This window comes from Colias croceus, chromosome 11 (assembly GCF_905220415.1).
Source record: "Colias croceus chromosome 11, ilColCroc2.1".
Lineage (NCBI taxonomy): Eukaryota > Metazoa > Arthropoda > Insecta > Lepidoptera > Pieridae > Colias > Colias croceus.
The window spans coordinates 10,597,807-10,619,288 of NC_059547.1; the positions used below are offsets into that span (position 1 = coordinate 10,597,807).

General features: G+C 32.2%; 1 protein-coding gene across 1 annotated transcript; it reads left to right on the forward strand.

The window, feature by feature from the left end:
• Nucleotides 1-457: 457 nt before the first annotated feature.
• On the forward strand, nucleotides 458-8,399 carry LOC123695701. The gene is made up of 4 exons (XM_045641610.1): nucleotides 458-539; nucleotides 1,081-1,198; nucleotides 3,089-3,257; nucleotides 8,148-8,399. The coding sequence occupies exons 1-4, from the start codon at nucleotides 484-486 to the stop codon at nucleotides 8,324-8,326; spliced, it is 522 nt and encodes a 173-aa protein (XP_045497566.1). The 5' UTR covers nucleotides 458-483; the 3' UTR covers nucleotides 8,327-8,399.
• Nucleotides 8,400-21,482: the final 13,083 nt, after the last annotated feature.

The following is a 21,482-nucleotide window of genomic DNA, read 5'->3' on the forward strand; positions in this document are numbered from 1 at the left end:
CGATAAAGAAGATTCACTTCAAAAAGGTGTTAAAAATTCCTCAATGTAAAGAAATAACACATGTAATGTTGACATTTGAATCCAAGTTTGAATCCTCTTGTTTTCAGGTTCGCTTCATCCTGTCACAAAATGACAGATTATACTTCACATTGATATTATAATAACGTCAATTACCCGTCAAATTTTCACAAGTGATGCGTGAACCTGTTTTTGTGGATATTGGAATATTTTAAGTATTTAGAAAATTATTTGTTAGTTTGTTTTTGCTTTTTATGTATATTTTTTCCAAACGCATAGAAAATAAATTTCAAACCGCATGTGAATTTCAGTTACCGAAGTGAGTAAATCACAGGTACATAAATTTATATTAATAGAATTGTTATAGTTTATCTATTATTTCTTTTTATCTGTTTCTAATCCGCCAAAAATTAACAGTTCTAAAGACACTCATATTTTTACAGCACACTATACAAATCTTTCGAAATGATACAGTTACCAAAAATTACGCCGGATCCTAAGACCACTAATCACTTATGCAAGTAAGTATATTATTATTTTTAATTTTGGTGGTAAACCTAAACTATTCTGAAAAATCTAGCTAATAATACGGTGACTGGCTATTGTGAGCAAAGTTTTGATAACAGACTGTTCATAGTTTTAGCTGTTTTCATAGACCATTTTCATAAACGTGTTGGAAAGATTTTAGTGCTCCCTCTCTTTAGTAATCTTTTTATTATATTTGTAAATTCACGACACAAATAGCAAAACATAATATATTCGAGTGTAATAAGTGTATCGTGTAGCTTCTGAAGTGTTTTGAGTGCAGTATTATTGAAAGCCCTGTCTGTCGAAATTGTTTAGAGCTTAAGAGTTTTGGCAAAGAAGCAGGCCTTTTAATATTCAAATAAGTATGACCAATAAATCGTTTAGGATTTCAGCCAATACTGCGCCTAAGAATTCCAACCGTTTTTTAATTATTAACGGTAGGATGCCCTTTTTGATTTGATTCTTTACCATTAGATTATCCTTTTCATCACAGTATAATTCTATTTTCGTATCAATTTATGCCTTGGTGTTAAGATGCCGCCCAGTTTGTAAGAGCCGGAGAAGAGAGTGGAAGGGACAAATTCAGAACACGTCAGCGGAACTTTTGTTGGAGCGAAAGCCGTTGCAAGAGTGCTTTAGGAGATGGCCTACGGTAATCCTACTAGATCCTACTTCTTACCTATATTATGGACGCGAATTTTGTTATATATGTATGTATGTTTGTTACTTTTTCACACAAAACTAGGTTATGGGATTCGAAAAAAATTGTAAACAGTTAGATCAGGTATAGTCTGGATAAGCACATGGGCTACTTTTTGCCTTTTTTGGTGAGTGACGTGGATACATTTTGCTGTTTTATACAGTTTTCAATATTCAATGTTTTATGAAGTATTATTGTATGCAATATTTCCCTTTCTTTCAATAGCCTTATACACTGATGTTAATTATTTAATTGTATATCTATATTTATACTATTAATATTCAATCTAATACGAGAAGATATTACATACTATTTTGTAAACCTAATAATAACGGAACTCTACATTACGTAGAGAGTGTAAATAATCTGTATTATATCATGCTTTCAATTACGTAGTAACAGCTATAAACTACTAATAAATAATATTGATCCAACAACAACCCACAAACAAGTTTTGCAGTTTTGTTGTCTAATAACTGTATCGAACCGCATTATATCAGAGAAGAATAGATACAGTTTGTACGAGAGTAGTCCAATAATACATAATTATGTTTTACAAGTTGCTGTAGGAATTTCAATTCAACGTATACTTATTGTTTTTTGAGATCATAATACAGGGATTCTTTACTTTAGGCGTATAAATTTTGAATGTTTTCATCGAAGTGGATAATTATTTTGTTTATTATTGTTATACATACTTAGCCTTACTAGTGGGTCTTATAATACATTGTTATTATAAAGAAAGATTTTAAACGTAACTTTTTGACCAAATAATTTCAATATTTATTATCTAACATTGATGCAACAAGGTTACAGCAATATTGATTAAAATATTAATTGTATTCTATTATAGGTACATTTCAATATTGTATTGGACACGCAATGTGTAAATGCACCATAACAGGCAGCTCCTGTAAACATACCTGAAGCTACCAGCCACGTGGCAGGTCCATTAGGAATCTGAACGCATTGTTATATTGCTCTCGAGTTGTAAGATCGAGAGTGATTAGCCTTGTACAGCTACACGTTAAAAAAGGTTGTAAGTTCAATCAGGGAAAACAGGTGTAAATGAGAATAATAAGTAGGTTTATAATATTTTTAAGCTATTGCATAGCTTCTATCGCGGGCCTTGAGCGCGGGGACCGAATCCAGAAATTGCGTAACGAAAAACCTCACGCTCCCCACTCCGACGGGCACAGAGGTGTGGCTTGAAGGCATGCTATGCAATAGCTTTACCGCGGCAGTTCCCGAGTGCCACACGTCTTTTTTTTTGTAATTGTAGAATGTCGTCATGAAAACGAGATGTCATAAAAAAAAAATTGGTTGTCTGTAAAGTCGGTTTTACTGACGATAGTTGAACGTGACAACGTCTTAAGGCCGATTGTGCTTCTTTGTCGCTCGTTCCGCGCTTGCACTTCAAGCCTTACGGAACGCCTCAGAGCGAGGTAACGCCGCATGAGTCATGTTTTTTCGTGCGTGCAACCGGCTCTATCGAATTATAAGACGTTGTCACGTCAAAAACTGTATGGAATATAATAATTTATTACTGACTGAATTATTCTAAATTAGTTACATACTTACAGCTTTACAGAGTATATAAAGAAGAAAAAAAAATATTGGCAGTTGGAAGTGAAGAGTTATTTTTATTATCAAATTACTTTACCCCTATTTACAATTACCCAAATTATGGAATAGTGTTATTTTAACATCTTTAGCTGATTTGAAGCAACGTTTATTGTAACTCAAGGGAGATAGTGCAGCAAGCCGGAATACAGGAATCTCCTAGTTCAGCTACGGTCTCTAAATCTTTTTATATTAATCAAAAATATAATTTTGTTCTAGAAAGTGTACCCCAACAGTCCGTGCCCGTTGTTCTCCCGGAGCCGCCGTGTGACCGTCAAAGTGAAGGGGTCCATCCAGCCCCCAGACGTTGTGAGGGTCTGCCAAGCCCCCATAGATGATACCGTTGCTACCACGTACTTGAAGTATGCGCAGCTGGCTAAGAAATTAGGTAAATGCTTCGAACGAAAGAATAAATAATTTTGGGGATTATTATTAATACTAGCTGCTCCGCGCGGTTTCACCCCCGTGGCTCCACTCCTGTTGGTTGTAGCGTGATGATATATAGCCCATTATAGCCTTCCTCGAAAAATGAGCTATCTAACACTGAAAGAATTTTTCAAATCGGACCAGTAGTTCCCGAGATTAGCGCGTTCAAACAAACAAACAAACTCTTCAGCTTTATAATATTAGTATCGATTATTTTCTACGCTACTTTCTAATAGGTCTACTTACTAGAAAATATACCTAATATATTTTAATCTACGGAACATAATAACTAGTATTATATTTTTTAACAGGTATTCAAAACCCATACCTACATGAGAAGTAGTAAAAAAGTACAATTGACGACCCAAAATATATACTTACAAAGTAAAAATAACAGAAATTTGAACGTTTTATCTCTAAAAGAGGCGTAAGTTATTAACCAAATGCTGACGAAGTCACGTGTTTCATCCATCCATACATATCGTATTATATTATCTGTGACATTTGGCTAAAGGAGCCAATCTAACATCACATAGTATAGTAGAGCCATTTTAATAGGCAACATTTGACAGTTCAACAAAATTCAACAACGTAACCTAGTAACGACGACATAGAATAACATGATATTTCGTTTTGTTAGAACTGCACATTTGCTTACCTTTTTTTCAATTACGATTACATATTTATAATAATAATGACCGATACAAGTAATTTTAAGATTTCATTTTACTGATACACCATACTAAACATAATAAACAATTTCTGAATTGAAGAACTGACGTCGCTACAATTTTGTGTCAATAAACCTTTTTTCTTTTTAAATACCAGAGACGTTACTCTAAAAATCGAAATCTGACATCTAGAATCGAATGCATTGATAATTGTGAATAAAAATCATCATAAATTCAATTGACAAATGTTTCAAATCCGTATCGATTAATTCACTTTAAACGATGTTTTTAAGCAGGTTACCTCTCTTCGAAGATAAAATTGATAGACGTCTATTAAATTGGCTCGACTAATCATAATTTCAAATTTCAATATACCAAGCATATCACGTACATTATATTCCGATTGGCACTAGCTTACCGCCCCCGACTTAGCCCGCGTAGTCAAAGTTAAAAACCCGCATAGTCAATTCTATTTCTTTCTTAGGTTTTCAGCTCTACTAAATATCATCCAAATTGGTTCAGTGGTTGAAGCTTCAAGAAGAAACAGACAGAGTTACTTCGAATTTATATCACTTAGCTTTCCGCCCGCGGCTTCGCCAGCGTTGTGTAAAACAAGAAATTATATACTTATATAAATTAATAAATATATTTACTATGTAGTGATAGTGATATCTATAGGTAATTAAAAAAGTCGTAGAACAAATACTGCTGGGATTGATGTAGTGAAGCTGCCTTCAAGAAATTAATCTATACTTACTAATATTAGAAAGCTGAAGAGTTTGTCTGTTTGTTTGTTTGAACGATATCATGTCGCTAAAACCAACAGAAGCAGAGCAATGCGGTTAAAACCGCGAAGCACAGCTAATTTCAGTATAAACCTAAAATGCGTTCATCGATATTTGAAATTACCCAGAACTTAATATTCCTCAACCAACTCAATTGCGGACAGTCTGCAAACTTTTACTTTACAAATCACTTTGAAAACTTCGGTCCCCTGACCTGGCTGGGCGACATTTTGCGAAATAAATTAATAATATAAATGTTATACAAATTTTAAACAGATTATATTTATATTATCGTAAAAATAAATTTGCTAAATAAAATAATAATTGACCTGATCAAAGTGGCGGGGAGCCGCTGGATTCAGGCCGCTGGTGATCGGTCGTTTTGGAAATCTTTGGGGGAGGCCTATGTCCTGCAGTGGACGTCTTAAAAGGCTGGAATGATGATGATGATGATGAAATAAAATAATTATTATGTACACAATAATTTTCAATCACTTGCTTGCTATTAAAAATATTTGACACACACATACAAATAGGCACACTCACATACAGTTTATCTGTAAAAGTCTTATGTATATACATAATTATATACTTACGACCAAGCTTACGACTGATAAAGTTCTTGACATGAACTGTTTATATAACAATAGCAAACAGTTATTTCTAAAATTACGTCTATTTCGTAGATGTTTAAAATCTCTATTGTTTTATTTAAATTATTTCAATAGTTTAACAACTCTGGCATTGAAGAAACAATAGAAAGATCTATAGATATTTCTATGAAAATATTAAATTACGCATCTCAAGTCGGCATTTATCAAATGCTTTGAAATCACTAAAATTAAATATAAAGCTAAGTTAAGACATATTTTAAACTAGCTGTGCCCGCGACTTCGTCCGCGTGGAATAGTGACTGCATAGTAGTTACTAATTAACTTAATTATTGAGTAAACACGTACTACCATAAATAATTAAAAGAACTGATAGTAAAATTTATTACCGAACTGTGCTAAAAAATAAAAAAAATAAATGCCTTATTAATTTTCTATGTATTTCTTTTACATTATGTCATATTATTATTTTTAAGCACCAGGGGGGAGGCGAGCAAATTTCTTCCTTCCTTGTATGGATGTTATTAACAATGTATCGTGCAGCAACTGATCAGCTTAATCGATACTCAGTTCTTATCAAATCCAGCACCAAATCCAAATCAGATCTTTCCTGTCTCACGCCTGTAGAACCGTTTAGACCGTGCAATAAAAATTAAATAAAAAAAAACCCAACGCAACGAAGAAAAGTGCATAGAAAAAGGAATAAATAATTTCACAAACTTCCCGACGATCTTTAAAAATAAATACCATTTTAAATATTTATAAAAAAAAACAAAGTCGTCGGGGCTGCCATTATCATAATATAATATCATATATACCTCTATAAATATTTTTTTTTAGAATGGTACTTAATTTTTAAGATCGTCGGGAAGTTTGAAAGATGATTTATTCCTTTATCTTCGTTGCTTTGGAATTTTTTTTTAATTTTTAAATTTTTAAACTTCTGTTTCTTATTTTCATGTAATTTTTTCAAGTGAGCGAGACCGAACTATCAAATGTACCTCCATATTACATTACTACATCATATTGATTTGGGCCGTAACCGTGCCCAAATTGTAATGGACCACAGTGGCAAAAGAAGTGGTATATTTAGGAAAAAAAAAATTCCAAGGGCCAGGCCTATGTGGCTTTGAGTAGAGTTCAAAATTTCCAGGGTGTGGCTATCCTCTCGCTCCCATATCTCCTCTTCTTTCACAGATTTTTAACCCTTTCCTTTCCACCCCTAGTAAATGGCAGAACCGATTTTGATGTAAACCATATCTATACGTAATTGTACCTATATGTACATTGTACACGTCATATCCTGTCGTTTGATGCTCCATTTGGTTTATTTATACCTACTGTCGCCCCTAAAGTGCCCTAAATGTAATAAACGGATGAACCGATTTCGATAAAATATGACTAATTGTAATTCACACTTTGCCCTTTCATATGCCCCGCTTGAGTATATTATTTGACCACATTCGATTATTGTTCATTTCCACTTTTACCGCTGTAATCTAATAAATGGATTAACCGAATTGGATAAAAATATAACTAACTGTACTTCACCCGTTATGCACTTTCATATTTGACAATATTCGTTTTTTTCATTCCCACTTTTACCCATATATATAGGTATAATAAATGGATGAACCGATTTTGATTAAATATGATACTTTACACGTCATGCCCTTTCATTTGATATGTCACTTGAGTATATTTGACAAAATTCAATTTTTTTATTACCACTTTTATACCTATATCAAATAAATGGATGAACCGATTTTGATAAAATTTGACTTATTGTTATTTTCATTTGGTCGTTCACTTTCATTTCACTTTTACCCCTATATACCTAGATATAATAAACGGATGAACCTATTTTGATAGGTACACTTTATCTAAGAACCAGCGTCTGAAAATATGCTGCCTAACAAAAAAAACCGCATCAAATTCTGATTACGTGTTAGCGAGCTACGGTAGCACAAACATGTATTATACACATATAGTTGTCAAACACTCATCACCCATCTTTTTGCGTCGGGAGTTAAAAATATAATACGACAATCGACATAATTTAAAGGACATTTTATGTATAAAATTTACCTAGAAAAAAACATAATTCTAATTTGAACCCTTCCCCCTACTACTTCAGCTTACCCTACTCCCCCCACCCTTAGGGACTTTCGATATGATCACCTGGACATTTATAGGAATAACTGTAACCGATAACTTATATCGTACACTGTACAGTGTACAATAAATAGAATGCCTTAGCAAATGTTCGCCGTGAATACTTAAATGGTCATAACTTTTTTGTTTACGAACCGATTGACATGAAATAAACACTAAATGTTAAATGAAGATTACTCCAATATATTAGTGAAAACCGCATCTAAATCGGATAAGCCGTTTCTGAGATTAGCGTGCACGAACATACAGACAAACAGACAAACAGACAAACAGACAAAAAATTTTTTAACTACAGTTTTGGGTTTGGGATCGATTTAGTAATAACACCTGCTAATTTTTTTTTCCATATTTTCATTGTACAGACACCGCTTTTCTAGAATTTTATTATATGTATTGATGATGATGATGATGATTGATGATTGATGATGATTAAGTCAATTCATAATATTAAGCGAAACTACCATATTATGTACTCATTGCCTAACTAACTCTGCTCCGCGGTTTGATCCGCGTTGGACAGCTGCTGCGCTCCTATTATAATAAAAGCTTATCGCCTCCTCTTAATTATAATTATTGTAAGAAAGGTGTGGAGTTTTTTTTTATTTTTAAGGAGCATGGGACGCTGTAAAAGCCTGCTGTCCGTTCTGCGAATGTACAGGTTGTTGTACATGCACATCTCACGACTACGATATATCGGACGAGCCGGGAACGACACGACGACACGACATGCGACAGTTTGATACTCGCGTGAAAAAGGATTACCAGGATATGAAGATTATGTACAATTGAAATGAAAATACAATATATTATATGCAATAGCATATTAGGGTGCTTTTCCACCATAAATGTGCGAGGATGTGTTGCGAGGAATGTGTTTGTAAATAACTATAATAGTATCGCTTCAAAAGCACAAATAAACACTGCAATCTTCAATCTAAAGGAAGCGATATGATTGGTTATTTACAAAATCATCCACCATATTAATCATCAAACCATCCTACGCATCCTCGCACATCTCTGGTGGAAAAAAAATTATATTGTATATGTATAGTCAAAATTTGAGCTCTATCCACGCGTAAATTTGAGATTTTCAAGCGTAGGACACAAATCATTATCTATATTCCGGCTGGTTTTACTGTGGTATAAAAAAAAACATAAATTTAAACTTTTGTTATATTTTAATATTTAATACGGTTGATTTGTGATTCCCGGATTCGAGTGCCGCAGTGCATCAATTCAGATTTCAGATAAATATTCATTTTTTTAAAGTAATGGATAAAATATAAATTAAATAAATATCAGAGATTTTATTTCATTTTGAATTGATTATAACTATTCCAAAGACCAAATTAATAAATAATTATAGTTTTTAATTTTATTTAATCTAAATGTAGGGATGTTCCCTACTATATAAATATTGTAAAATGTATATGCAAAAGCTACTCTGTCTGTCTCTCTGCTTCACGCCTAAACCACTGAATCAATTTGGATGAAATTTGGTATAAAGAAAGAAAAGAAAGAAAAGAAAGAAAAGAAAGAAAAGAAAGAAAAGAAAGTTTCCTTTAACTACGCGGCCGCGGGTGAAATAACGGGCGGAAAGTTAGGTAATAGATATGCGAATGTCTGTTTATAAATGTAAATATTTTCACTTCTAAAAAGGTATCCATGTGTATGTCACGCACATTGCATGAAATTGGATTTAATGACAGCACACACTATTGGAAATCCATTAGCTTGATTTTGTATCATTTTCTATACTGCACTACACAAACCAATTTAGGTACTTTTTATGTTACATGGTGTTAAATATTAAAAACGTAAATATCAACTCAATTTTCAGGCTATTAAAATCGACATTTAATAGCGAGGTTATTAGTTAATAGATACTATTACAAAGTTTGTATTCAATAGACCAAACTTTTGATAGGTATAGTTTACGGCAAGATAAGGTAAACTTCGAATAATAGGAATATTATTATTGATTTATCATCTATTCATAATAGATTTGTTATCACGCATTAAATTATATATAAATTAGATTGTAAGCTGGAGTGTAATTATGTTAACCAAGTTATGATGAAGTTCGCAATAATTGTAATTTGGACAAGAGTTAGGTAAATCGTCTTAATTAATACATGGGTTTCAAGTAATTAGTTGCAAGAAGGTTAAAGAAAAAGACGTGTGGCACTCGGGGACTGCCGCGGTAAATCTATTGCATGCTATGCCTTCAAGCCATACCTCCACCCGTCTGAGTGGGGAGCGTGAGGTTTTTTCGTTACGGAATTTCTCGATTCGGTCCCCGCGCTCAAGGCCCGCGATAGAAGCTATGCAATAGCTTAATAACAAATTGTGTAAATTAAATGTTTTAAAAGCGCAATGTATATTAGTGGGACTAAAAAAGGCTTCTAATTTCAGTTTGTCGCCTATTTTTTAAGTTTTTCTTTCAGTTTTAAGCCGTCCTTAAATACCTACAATAATTATATTAATGAGCATTACAAAATATCTCATTATTGAATACACATTGCATATTTTAATAAATTCAATCAAATTTTAAACATCCCATAACTCATCTTCAATGCATAATAAGCTACACAAGGCAGCTAAATATAGCAAGGCTTCATGTGCAAATACCAAATTGCTCCTTTGTCCATAATATGAACGTGTTGGACACCCGTAGGCGACGACTTGCATGTAAATAGTAGCTTGAGAATATACAGGCGGTACGCTTATGGAATATATGATTTTCTATTGAAATGTGTAAAAAGGTGTTTATTATCTAGATGCGTTATTAAACACCTACTTATATGAACCACGTACCTACCTATCAGTAAGACATAATATGAACAGAGAAATAATGAATGAACAGTTACAGATTTTGCCTGTCCCTGTAACATCCTTTGGGGTAGAATTTATCAAAATAAATATTCCAGTTTTTGAGGGACCTTGTTCATACATTATAAATACAAATAAATTATCTACGTTAAGCTTTAAAATAATACAAAAAAAAAACTCTTAAATTTTCTCTTAATAACTGTTTTCGTTTAATTTTCGTATTGAATGAACTGCCGGATATTCTTCCATAACTGATGATAAGCCCAAGTCATTCTCTCCAGCATCCGACTTTTGTATCCCCTGAAATAATTAATAATTGATTATTTATTATCAATTTATTATAATATAGCTTATTATATTTTTGAAGTGATACTTCTTTAAAAAAACTTAGTGTAACATTTTTTCGTTATGCGTGACATTTTTCCGTTACGCGCCATCTTTTTCTTATCCCTACCACGCGTGATTCGACAAATTTCTGTAAAGTTGCATATAGTAAATTATTTTTTGAAAAATAAGGTCATAAAGAAGTTTCACTTCTTACGTGTGTACACTAGTACACGCACACATTTTTTATTTTATTGTATTGATTTAAATGTCGTGTGCAGTTTTAATTGGAATATAATTTTAATACTAATTAATTTTGTAATTTGATGTAAATGTTTTTGGATTATATCCTGAAACTGTGCTTTATATAAATAAATAATTAATAACATTAATTATATGAAAGCCTTTTATTCAATAACTCTTAGAACCTAAAGCTATATACATTTACATATGGAATGAATAGGAAAAGCACCTATGGACCGAGAGCTTTTAACTTTGCCGAATTAAAAAAAAGCTTGGCAATTATTATTTTTGTTAACATTATAGATTATAAAAATGAAGCCCGTTTCGCGTTGTCACGTATGAACGGCTGAACCGATGTAGATAATTCTTTTGTTATTATATTCCTTGAAGTACGAGGATGGTGCTTATGTAGAGAAAACGTAAATATGTACCACTGGCGAAGCCGGGGCGGACCGCTAGTAATATTATAATAATACACTAAACTTTTCAGTAAATAAATGGGAAAAAATAAATCTCTTAGTTATAAAAAGACCTAACTTTTGGTTGGGTGGACTAACAAACTTCGTTAACAAGAATTTTTCATAATAAATAGAAAAAACGTGTAAACAAACAACTTGCAGTAATTAGAGACAAGAATCTGTAAAAACATCGTTATCTAGCCCAGATACCGGCTTTTTTGTTTATCTTTCTAATTTACAGTGAAAACAAGTAAAAAAAGGTTGGATATTTATTTTAATAAACTTTTCAAAGTTTTAATTGATTATTGTTACGTCTTCAAATTTCAAAATTTCAAATTTATTTATTACTAGCTTCCGCCCGCGACTCCGTCCGCGCGGATGTCGGTCTTCGCGTGGATGGTTTATTTCTCCATTTTGAGACCTCTGACAATAACATCTTATAAATATCTATTGGACCCAATTCCCAAATACGGTTAGGCCTATAATAATACGCAACGTGTGTTCGCGGTTCTACGGAACAACGTCTATGGATAAAACTGAAAAATTAAGATTAATTTTTTTCTACGTATTTTTCCAGGATAAAAAGTATCCTATTTTACGCCCAGGATAATAAGGTATAATTATACCAAGTTTCATCGAAATCGAACCGCTAGTTTTCACGTGATGCCTTCACATACAGACAGACAGACAGACAGACAGACAGACAGACAAAAATTTTTTTAATCACATATTTGGGTTTGGTATCGATCTAGTAACACCCCCTGGTATTTATTTTTTCAATATTTTCAATGTACAGAATTGACCCTTCTACAGATTTATTATATGTATAGATTAAACATACATACATACAATAATTACAATTACAATTTATTACATTAGGTATACAATTAATATTCATGTAAAAGTATATAAATAAAAAGGCTACCAAAATAATTATTTATACAAGCCAATGTTTCCCTAGCTAGGTTACTGGGCAACCTAACTCTCTTCTCTAGACTGTGAAGGGACTTGCTGACGACTCAGTTAAATTTACCTTTTAGTCAAGTTTATTTTGTAAATTTACTAGCTGTGCTCACGACTTCGTTGTTTTTTGTGTATAAATCTCAAAGCTGAGAGAATTATTTTCCTGATTCTTGACCAAAACCGTCTCGATGATGGACCTTAATATCATCTGTGTTCTAATGAAAGTCCCATCAAAATCTGTACAATTGTCCCAGAATTAAGCTTGGATAATCAAAGATATATAATAAGATGTAGGTACAAAGCGCCAATCATTTTTATTTTATTTTGTGAATATATTATTATAATTAAAATTTTATTGACATTTACGATTTATCTACGATCAATCTACGACATTGATTAGGTCATCTGTCATATTCCTAGAAACCAATATCAATCGAAATACATCCATTTGTGATAAAATCATATTAATTATTTGATTAGATCTTGTGTCAAAGACCTAATTAAATAATATACTATAATTATTATGCGTTAATTTAGATGAGATTTTGAACTAAATTATCCTATTACCTACCTAGTAATAGGACAACTATTGGTTAATTATTATAATCTCAATTTCAATAACAATTGTTATTTCATATAATATATTGTATAAACAATATTTGAAAAAAATATTTTTCAAACCGTTTAAAAAAAAAAAAAAATTTTTTTCAATCGGTTTTGGGATGTGATATTTTTGGTTTAATGGCATTCAAATGCTTTATAAATATAAATTTATAAAGAATAGAAAAAAATCGATCACGAGGCGGGACTCGAACCCGCATCTTTCGCGCCAAACCGGGCCGGATCCCTGACCAATTCAGCCACTCCGTGACCCGTCGGTTTTGGGATGCAGCAATTTTTTTTCGAAATAATAGTAGGTATTCGGTAATATAAATATATAAATGCTGTAAATTTATAAATGCTGTTTTTTTTTGTATGTTGTGCTTGTACAGCTAAACCACAGCACCGATTTGATTAAAATGTATATTGAAAACTAGCGGTCTGCCCCAGCTTCGCCCATGGTACATATTTCGCAATAAAAGGTAGCCTAGGTTCTTTCTCAGGGTTCTTTCTTTCAGGTTCTTTCTAAAGATTGTCTGTGCCAAATTTCATCAAAATCGGTTAAGAAGTTTAAGCGGGAAAGCGTAACAGACAGACAGAGTTACTTTCGCTTTTTTAATGTAGGTAGGGATAGTTGAAGACTGAGGCTCTAAAATGGCTACTTTATTTATTGAAATAATCAACCCTTTTCACTGAAATGGCGATAAAAGTTATTGTAGTTGATGTTTGAATTTACGACTGAAAAGTGCTTTAAAATATTAATTCACTCAATAAGGCTTATTTCAAAAGCACTTTAACAATTTGGTATTAGAATTTAGAAAGTCAGTCTAATTTGAATTTTATATCTATAAATTAAGGTTTTATTTTCAGTAAGACTTAGAAATGAAAATGAATCTACACCTCATTATGATTTAAATATCGGTGTAAATTACAAATCACATAGAAAATATATGAAATGGTTTAAAAATGTGTTGTAAATATTATGTTTGTAGAACGCAAGTGTAGATAACTCTCCGAAACGGCTTGAACGATTTTGATGAAATTTTTATTTTTATTCAATGGGGCTAAAAAAAGGTCGTAAACTAATTTGTATAATACACCTAATCAAAGGAATGTTTTGGATGTCATAAATAATAAGCCGAGTCAGTTTTAATAAAGTATGTTAAAACTTAAAATAAACCTTTCCATTTATCACTGTCATGATAAATACATATAAATCACGTTAATTTTACAATAAACATGACCTAATGAATCAAAACCACTGAATGTCGGAAATAATTTGCTCGAATCCAAAATGCAGATTTTACTGTTTATTAGAATAACGCTTGCATTGCATACTCTATTTAGTTCTATTACAATGCGGTTATCAGCTAAATTTACTATTGATTTATTATTAAATCTACCGCTGAAATTAACAGATGTTATTAGGTACAGCGGTTAACGTATAACTCATGGGCATTAGGTGCAATTCCCGGTAGAGACACTCGTGTCACAACAGACAGATTGGTTCGATTCCCGGTGGAAACTTGTACATAAAGAAGTCTAAAATTGACATGAATGGTTTTCTTATCTACAAGAACCGATTAATGAACAAAAAAATTGGTTGTCTGTAAAGTCGGTTTACTGACGATAGTTGAACGTGACAACGTCCGATTGTGCTTCTTTGTCGTTCGTTCCGCGCTCTCGCTCGCACTTCAAGCCTTACATGGAACGCCTCAGAGCGAGGTAACGCCGCATGAGTCATGTTTTTTCGTGCGTGCAGGCGGCTCTATCGAATTATAAGACGTTGTCACGTCAAAAAAGCTATAGTAAAGTATTATACAAAAACTCTGCACTAGTATAAGTATACTTTAAAAACAGCATGTTATATGTAATTTAATCAAACAAATAAGCAACATCTCATACAGCAGCACAACACCACATTTCCTTGGGAATTTCCATTGGGCGAAGCCGTGGGCAGACGGAAAATCTATACTACATATCTATATAAATATTAAAAAACGAGTTTGTTTCTTTGAACGTGCTAATCTCAGGAACTACTAGTGCAAATAGAAAAATTCTTTCGGTGTTTGGCCCATTCATTGAGGAAGTCATCGAGGTTAAGTATATAATATCATCACGCTAAGACCAACAGGAGCGTAGCCACGCGGGTGAAATCGCGGACGCAGCTAGTAGTAACATAGAATGCAAGCAGTAACATAGAATGCAAGCGCATTCTATGTTACTACTAGCTATAATTACACTATCACCTACCTCTGATATAAAACAACGAATAACTTACGGAACCCGTCTCCCCTGGCGCGGGCGGTCTACTAACGTGGCTCCAGTACTGGCAGACCTGCTGCATTTCCTCTGTATCCTCGCGGCCAGGGTAGAAGCCTACCAGCGAGGTTCTTGGCTCACCACACCCTTTAGCATCCAGGTTTGGAACTTGTGGTAACTGTGTTGAGAAGAAATGGTTAAAAAAATTCATAGTAGTAGGATGATTACATTATGTGTTTCAATGCTGTTTTTATAAACTATGCGAATTTTTCTTAAATACGTTTTCTTAGAATAAAAAGTCAATTCTACGTGTTGTGTAGAAGTAAAAGTATTTAAAAAAAACATTCAATCAACCTACGGGTAGAAACAAGCAAAGAAAAATCAAGTCCTATATATTTGTTTAGATACAGCTCTGCACAAATCTCAATTTTATTTAATTACTAGTGGTCCACCCCGACTTCGCCCGTGCTTACATTTTCTCCAACTCCGTACTTCAAGGAATATTATAAAAAAAGATTTAACGAAATCGATTCAACCGTTGTCGAGGTTTGCGCTTGGCGATTTATTTTTATTATATAAGATTGAAAATTCAGCTTTCTAATCGCTAGAAATTAATTACTTCTCATATTCAGAAACCCATTCATAAACTGTAAACATATTTAAACAGTTGTAAATCAAACCAATGAGTGATCTGTGTTTAGAATCGTAAATCAGAAATGCTCTGAATTTATAACCACTCCTTGCTATTTATGGTCAGTAAATGAGAATTTGAATTTGAAATCATTATTTAACTATTTTATACGTTATATTTAACACTCAAGGGACTGATAAACCGCTTAAAAATACAAAATAATAATAATAATAACTTGTTTACATAGAACTACTTTAATGAGAGATATAAGAGATTATGAAAGATATAAGAGATTAGAGATAAGAGGTTTAGTTGAATTTTATTCTTCTGCTGCTATAATTAATACTATACTAATATTATATAAATAAAAATAAATATAATTATTATAAACGCGAAATTTAGGATTCTATAGATAAGTTAATAAGCTTACAACCGCTACACTTACGTTTCTTTAATTTGGAAACATTGATAACACACGATCTTCTACATAAGAAAATCTCTATAAGCTATTGTATTTTTGAGATGTTATTATAACTACCTTTCTGTAAAGTTAATTGAAAGTCTTTAAAGTTACTATATTCTTTAAAATAGACTAACATTTCATAACATACTAGCTTTCCATCCGCGTTTTCACCCGCGTCGTCAAAAACTTAACAAATTATACACTGAAAACAGAATGAAAATCGGTGCAGTGATTTTAGAATTTATTGTAAACAGACAGACAGACGCAACAAGGGACGTTTTATAAGATCAAATAGCACAATAGCAGCTACGTACCTGATCTATGAAGGTATATTCAGCAGATTTAACAGCAGATTCCTCGGAGAGTTGCATTGGTTCCCAACATTGGCAGCACAGGAAGGACAACACAAATGTGACACAATCAGTTACATATTGTACATAGCCGTATAGATTTATAAAGCGATGGAAAATCGGCTGAAAATGGTATGGCGTTAGTTTTATCATGGAGACAATTTTACATGATATTTTTTATGCTTTTTTGACAGTGTCATTCATAAAGAAGACATGGAATACAGGATATTCTGCTTGCAATGTGTCAAATATAAGGTCAAATAGTTACATGTTGTCTTTCGAGAAAGTAGGTTTAGATGGCGTAATAAAAATATCTGTGAAAAATATATATTTTTTCCCGACATTGGCGCTGCTACTGACTTGTCTACTGACCCTGTGTAAATCAGCACTTTCCTATTGCTTCGAGAGTGTAATTGTTTAAGAACCATGTGGGAGAGTATAGAAAAATAACGAACTGGAAAAAAAAATGGAATTGCATATTTTTCTATAATTTGCTTCCAAGTTTTTATATAGGTAGGTATTTACGCTGGAAATTTTTATTGTAGTTGTTTTAAGCCACGCTTATATTTTATCATTAATTTAATAAACTATTATGTGAATTTATATTGATATTTATAAAATATGTTCCTAGCTAAGAAATTTAATAGGTATCTATCGAAAATATTTACATTCTTAGAAATGCGAACTTTATAGAGTTTCGAAGCAACATTTTAATGTAATTGCTGGTTTGCTCGCAAGAAGCATTTTAGATTTTAAAAGTAAATAATTATTTAGACGTTTATTTAATTGCGGTTTTTCTTTTAACGATTATTATTTAATTTATATCGAATACCCTTTTACCCGACTGCGAAAGAAGGAGGGTTAGGTTTTTGTATGTATGTATATTTCTTTGGCACAAAGCCCAAACCGCTGGACGAATTAAAAGGTGTTGGCTAGGTACATAAATTATTAGCAATTGGGCTTTTGTTTTAATTTTAATAATATTGTTATTTATTTAATTGAAATAAACTGAAATAAACACAAAATAATACTATTATTTGTTAAAACTATTTTCGCTAACGAGATGGACCCTACATTACTTGGTATTTTACTCCAGTAATATTTTATGAGTCTTGGACGAGGGTCTGGGAATGTTTCCTATCAAATATGCAGCAATGGACGACTGTATTAAACTTTAATGGAGCGATTTATCGAAAGTCCGACTTTGCTATTAAAAGTTTAAATTACTCTATTGGCTATGGTAAGAGGCTCTGATTTGCGTTGGCGTAAATTAAAATTAGCAAAATTATTCATTGAGGTAGGTATATATCTATCATGTGCAAATGCATTTAAAAATATTTAAATTGGTAAGGTTAAATTTCGACAATTATAATATGAAATTGTTAACCAATTCTTATATCTCACAGTATATTATGAAGCTTTTACAAAAGCTTCCTTCGTGTCAGCAGTATATCTTGCTCTGTCTTACTAAAAACTAACTCAAAGAATTCATCATTTTTGAACATATATTGCTGTTTTTAACAAAATAAACATATTATCAACCCTCGACACACTTTACGGTATGAAAACACAATGTAATTAACCATTAACCTTATTAAAACAATACTGAAACCTGAATGAATGAACATTGAGCATACATGCGGTGCGGCAACGTCGCGCGATACGTCACAAGTACCTCTTTTATATTTTCCTTTCAAACGATGTTTTAATTGAAATAAAGGCTGGATCTTAATTGGTATGCTTACAATTGATATTTGAACTCTCGAAGTCTAACAATTGCTCCTTTAGAAGCCATATTTAATTATACAATGGGAATTTATTCGCATTTAATTATTTTGTATTGTTTGATGTTCGTAACTCGATCTGTTTTATTGGACCTGTTAAAATATTTATTTGTAGAATCAATTCGCTTTGCTAAACTTTTAACACATTTTCTTTCATCCTTTTGTCCCGTGATTTTGAAAGAAAAAAGGTTTAGTACCTACCAACATTTATAAAAGAAATAAGATACCTACACACTTTTGAATCAAAGTTACACACTTTTCATTTACTTGGAACTTTTAAAATAATTTTTCAATTTTATTGGTGTTATTCTTTGAGTATAAGACCGTTATTATAAGTAAGTATAATAAAGGATCAACAGGAAATATTCAGTTGGGAAAAGGAAAGTTGCAAAAAGTTAGCAATCGTAGTGAGAAGAATTATTAAAAAAGTTCGACCCCAAAACTTTGTTAATTACTGGCGAAAATATTTTGCGAGTTACAAAACCTTTCGATTGTATTTCTTAATCTAATCTTAATGTTTATAAAATAAACAAATATCATTAATTATTAGGCAAAGTATAATTATTATAGAAATTATTATGAATTATTTTATTTTTAAATCAATTGCTTACAAAATTTTCTATACAGGTAACTAGATCTGCCTTCTACACCAGTCAACACGTCTTAAAAACATTTAACTCTACATTAGGTAGCCTCTCTTTCAACAATATTCCATCAAAAAACGTTTAAATTTATTTCCTTCTTGTATCAAGGCAGTTTACTAAACATGACTCATGAAATAACTAGGTGAAAGAATTTTAAGTAGGTTTTTTAGTTAACCCATCAGTATTTCGTGTTTGCATTCATTTTTTTAAATTATATGATAGGGAAGCGCTTGACCACGATCTCGTCTGGTGGTAAGCTGAGATGTGGCCTAAGATGGAGCGCGCTTCCCTAGAAGGTACCCGTTCACTCTTCGCTCGACTCTTGCCATCTTATGTTCTATAATATTATTATATCGGAGATGAGCTGAAATTACCAAACGTCTATTTTTTTACACCTTACTAAATCATAAGTTGATTCTCGAGATGTTTTTAATCAATCACACGAAGACGGAGCAACGCGCAAAATATTTGGTAAAATAATTTATAATCTGTTTTTCCCGCTTCAACCCAAGCGGAGACGGGTCGCATAATTATATGTCTGTCAGTTATATCCGCTACGTAATTCTTGGTAAAAATATCTATGAAAAATAAAAGATGATAAACAAGATGATAAAGGTATTTCTATTTTATGTAGTACGTAGATCTCTGCCAAGCGACCTGAAAAAGAAATGAAAAAATAATAAGTTAATATACTTATTAAAAAGAATACGTTGTTATACCTACTTAATACTTATTCTTTTTAAATTTTTACATTTCATTTTTCAAGTCGCCTGGCAGAGATTCCTGTGCAGCAAAAAGGTCGCATTTTGTGCGAAATATTTATATCTAATTAATTTTGTAATTATTTGTACAATAAAGCATTAGTAATATAACATAAATAAATGGAAACATTTCTTTTATGTAGGTACTGATATATTATATCAATTTTACTCAGAATACAAAGAATGTACTTACTCATTTACTAAATTACGTACCAAATATCATACATAATAAAACCTTTCATTAATAAAGCTTTATTGGGTTTTTATGAAATATGTACGTTCAAATAATAATAAATAATTTCAAGATGTATAACGTTGAGTTAATTGAATGATATTGTTAACAAGAGACGATCGTTTTTAATTTAGCATTTATGTCTAGGGTAATATTTGCTTTTAAATATAATTAGGCGCAGTAAGTAATAATTTTCATTATTATAATATTGTATGTAATAACTGGAAATAGACATTAATTGTAATACTGAGAATGTGTGATAGAATATGCAAAAAATAAAAATACTTAACAAATTATTTTCCACAGATTCCACGTATCTACAACTGAATAGAAGAACTTGATATTTTTTATGTAGACATTTTTGCGGGTAGATAGATAGAGGAAGGTTTAGTAGATAGTAGATACAGCTTATATTCAAAACCTTCCTAGTAATTATTCCTCAATAAGAAACTTATATAAATAACTCTCTATTCGTTTATTATCATTATAGAAACATTAGAAACACCTCATTTTTTCAGTCAGTCAAAAGGTGATGGGTCTGAGCGTCCGAAATGAAAAAAGAAGTCGCAAGTGTACTGTTACGGGATGATTTAACGGTATAGACCGTTTTCCAGTTGAATGGTGTTAAGGCACTTTGTAATAGGATGTCCACGCGTTTTGTTTTTTGTGGATTTTTTAAAATTAAAATAAAGTTGGTAGGGATTTGCAAAAGCATCTTTATAATATATGAAAACTGCGGACTAACCAGCAAAACTGAGAAAGCACATTTATGTTTATCATTCATCATCATTATAAGCCCATTGTGTTCCCACTGCAAGGACACGGGAATCAGGCCACCCACCCGTCTCGTCATGTTGTCGAACTTTGATTCGACATGTCAGTTTTCTTCACCGTTTCGAGGAGTGGAGGAGTGATGTTGTCCACTTGCGCAAATAAATTGAAAAATAATTCTATTTCCGTTGTCTGTAGTTAAACCTGTTAATCTAGAGTAATATTATAGAGCTGAAGAGTTTTTGTGTTTGTTTGTTTGAACGTGCTTATCTCAGGAATTACTGGTCCGATTTGAAAAATTATTTTGGTGTTAGATAGCCCATTTATCGAGAAAAGCTATATATCATCACGCAAAGGCCAATAGGAGCGGAGCACTGTGGGTAAAACCGCGGAGCAGAGCTAGTCCTCTATAAATATTGTAATATTAAAAAGTTATTTTAATAGCACATCATACATATTTCACATCAAAAATAATGGTAAACCTCGTCTACCCGCATCCCTTGTCCATTCTGATATCATTTCAAGCGGAAGAAATTCGTGTTGATCCCGACTCTTTATCTGAAACCAAACGAATTTGATACGTAATTTATAGGACACATGGTTTATATTCGCGTGACGCGTTTACGT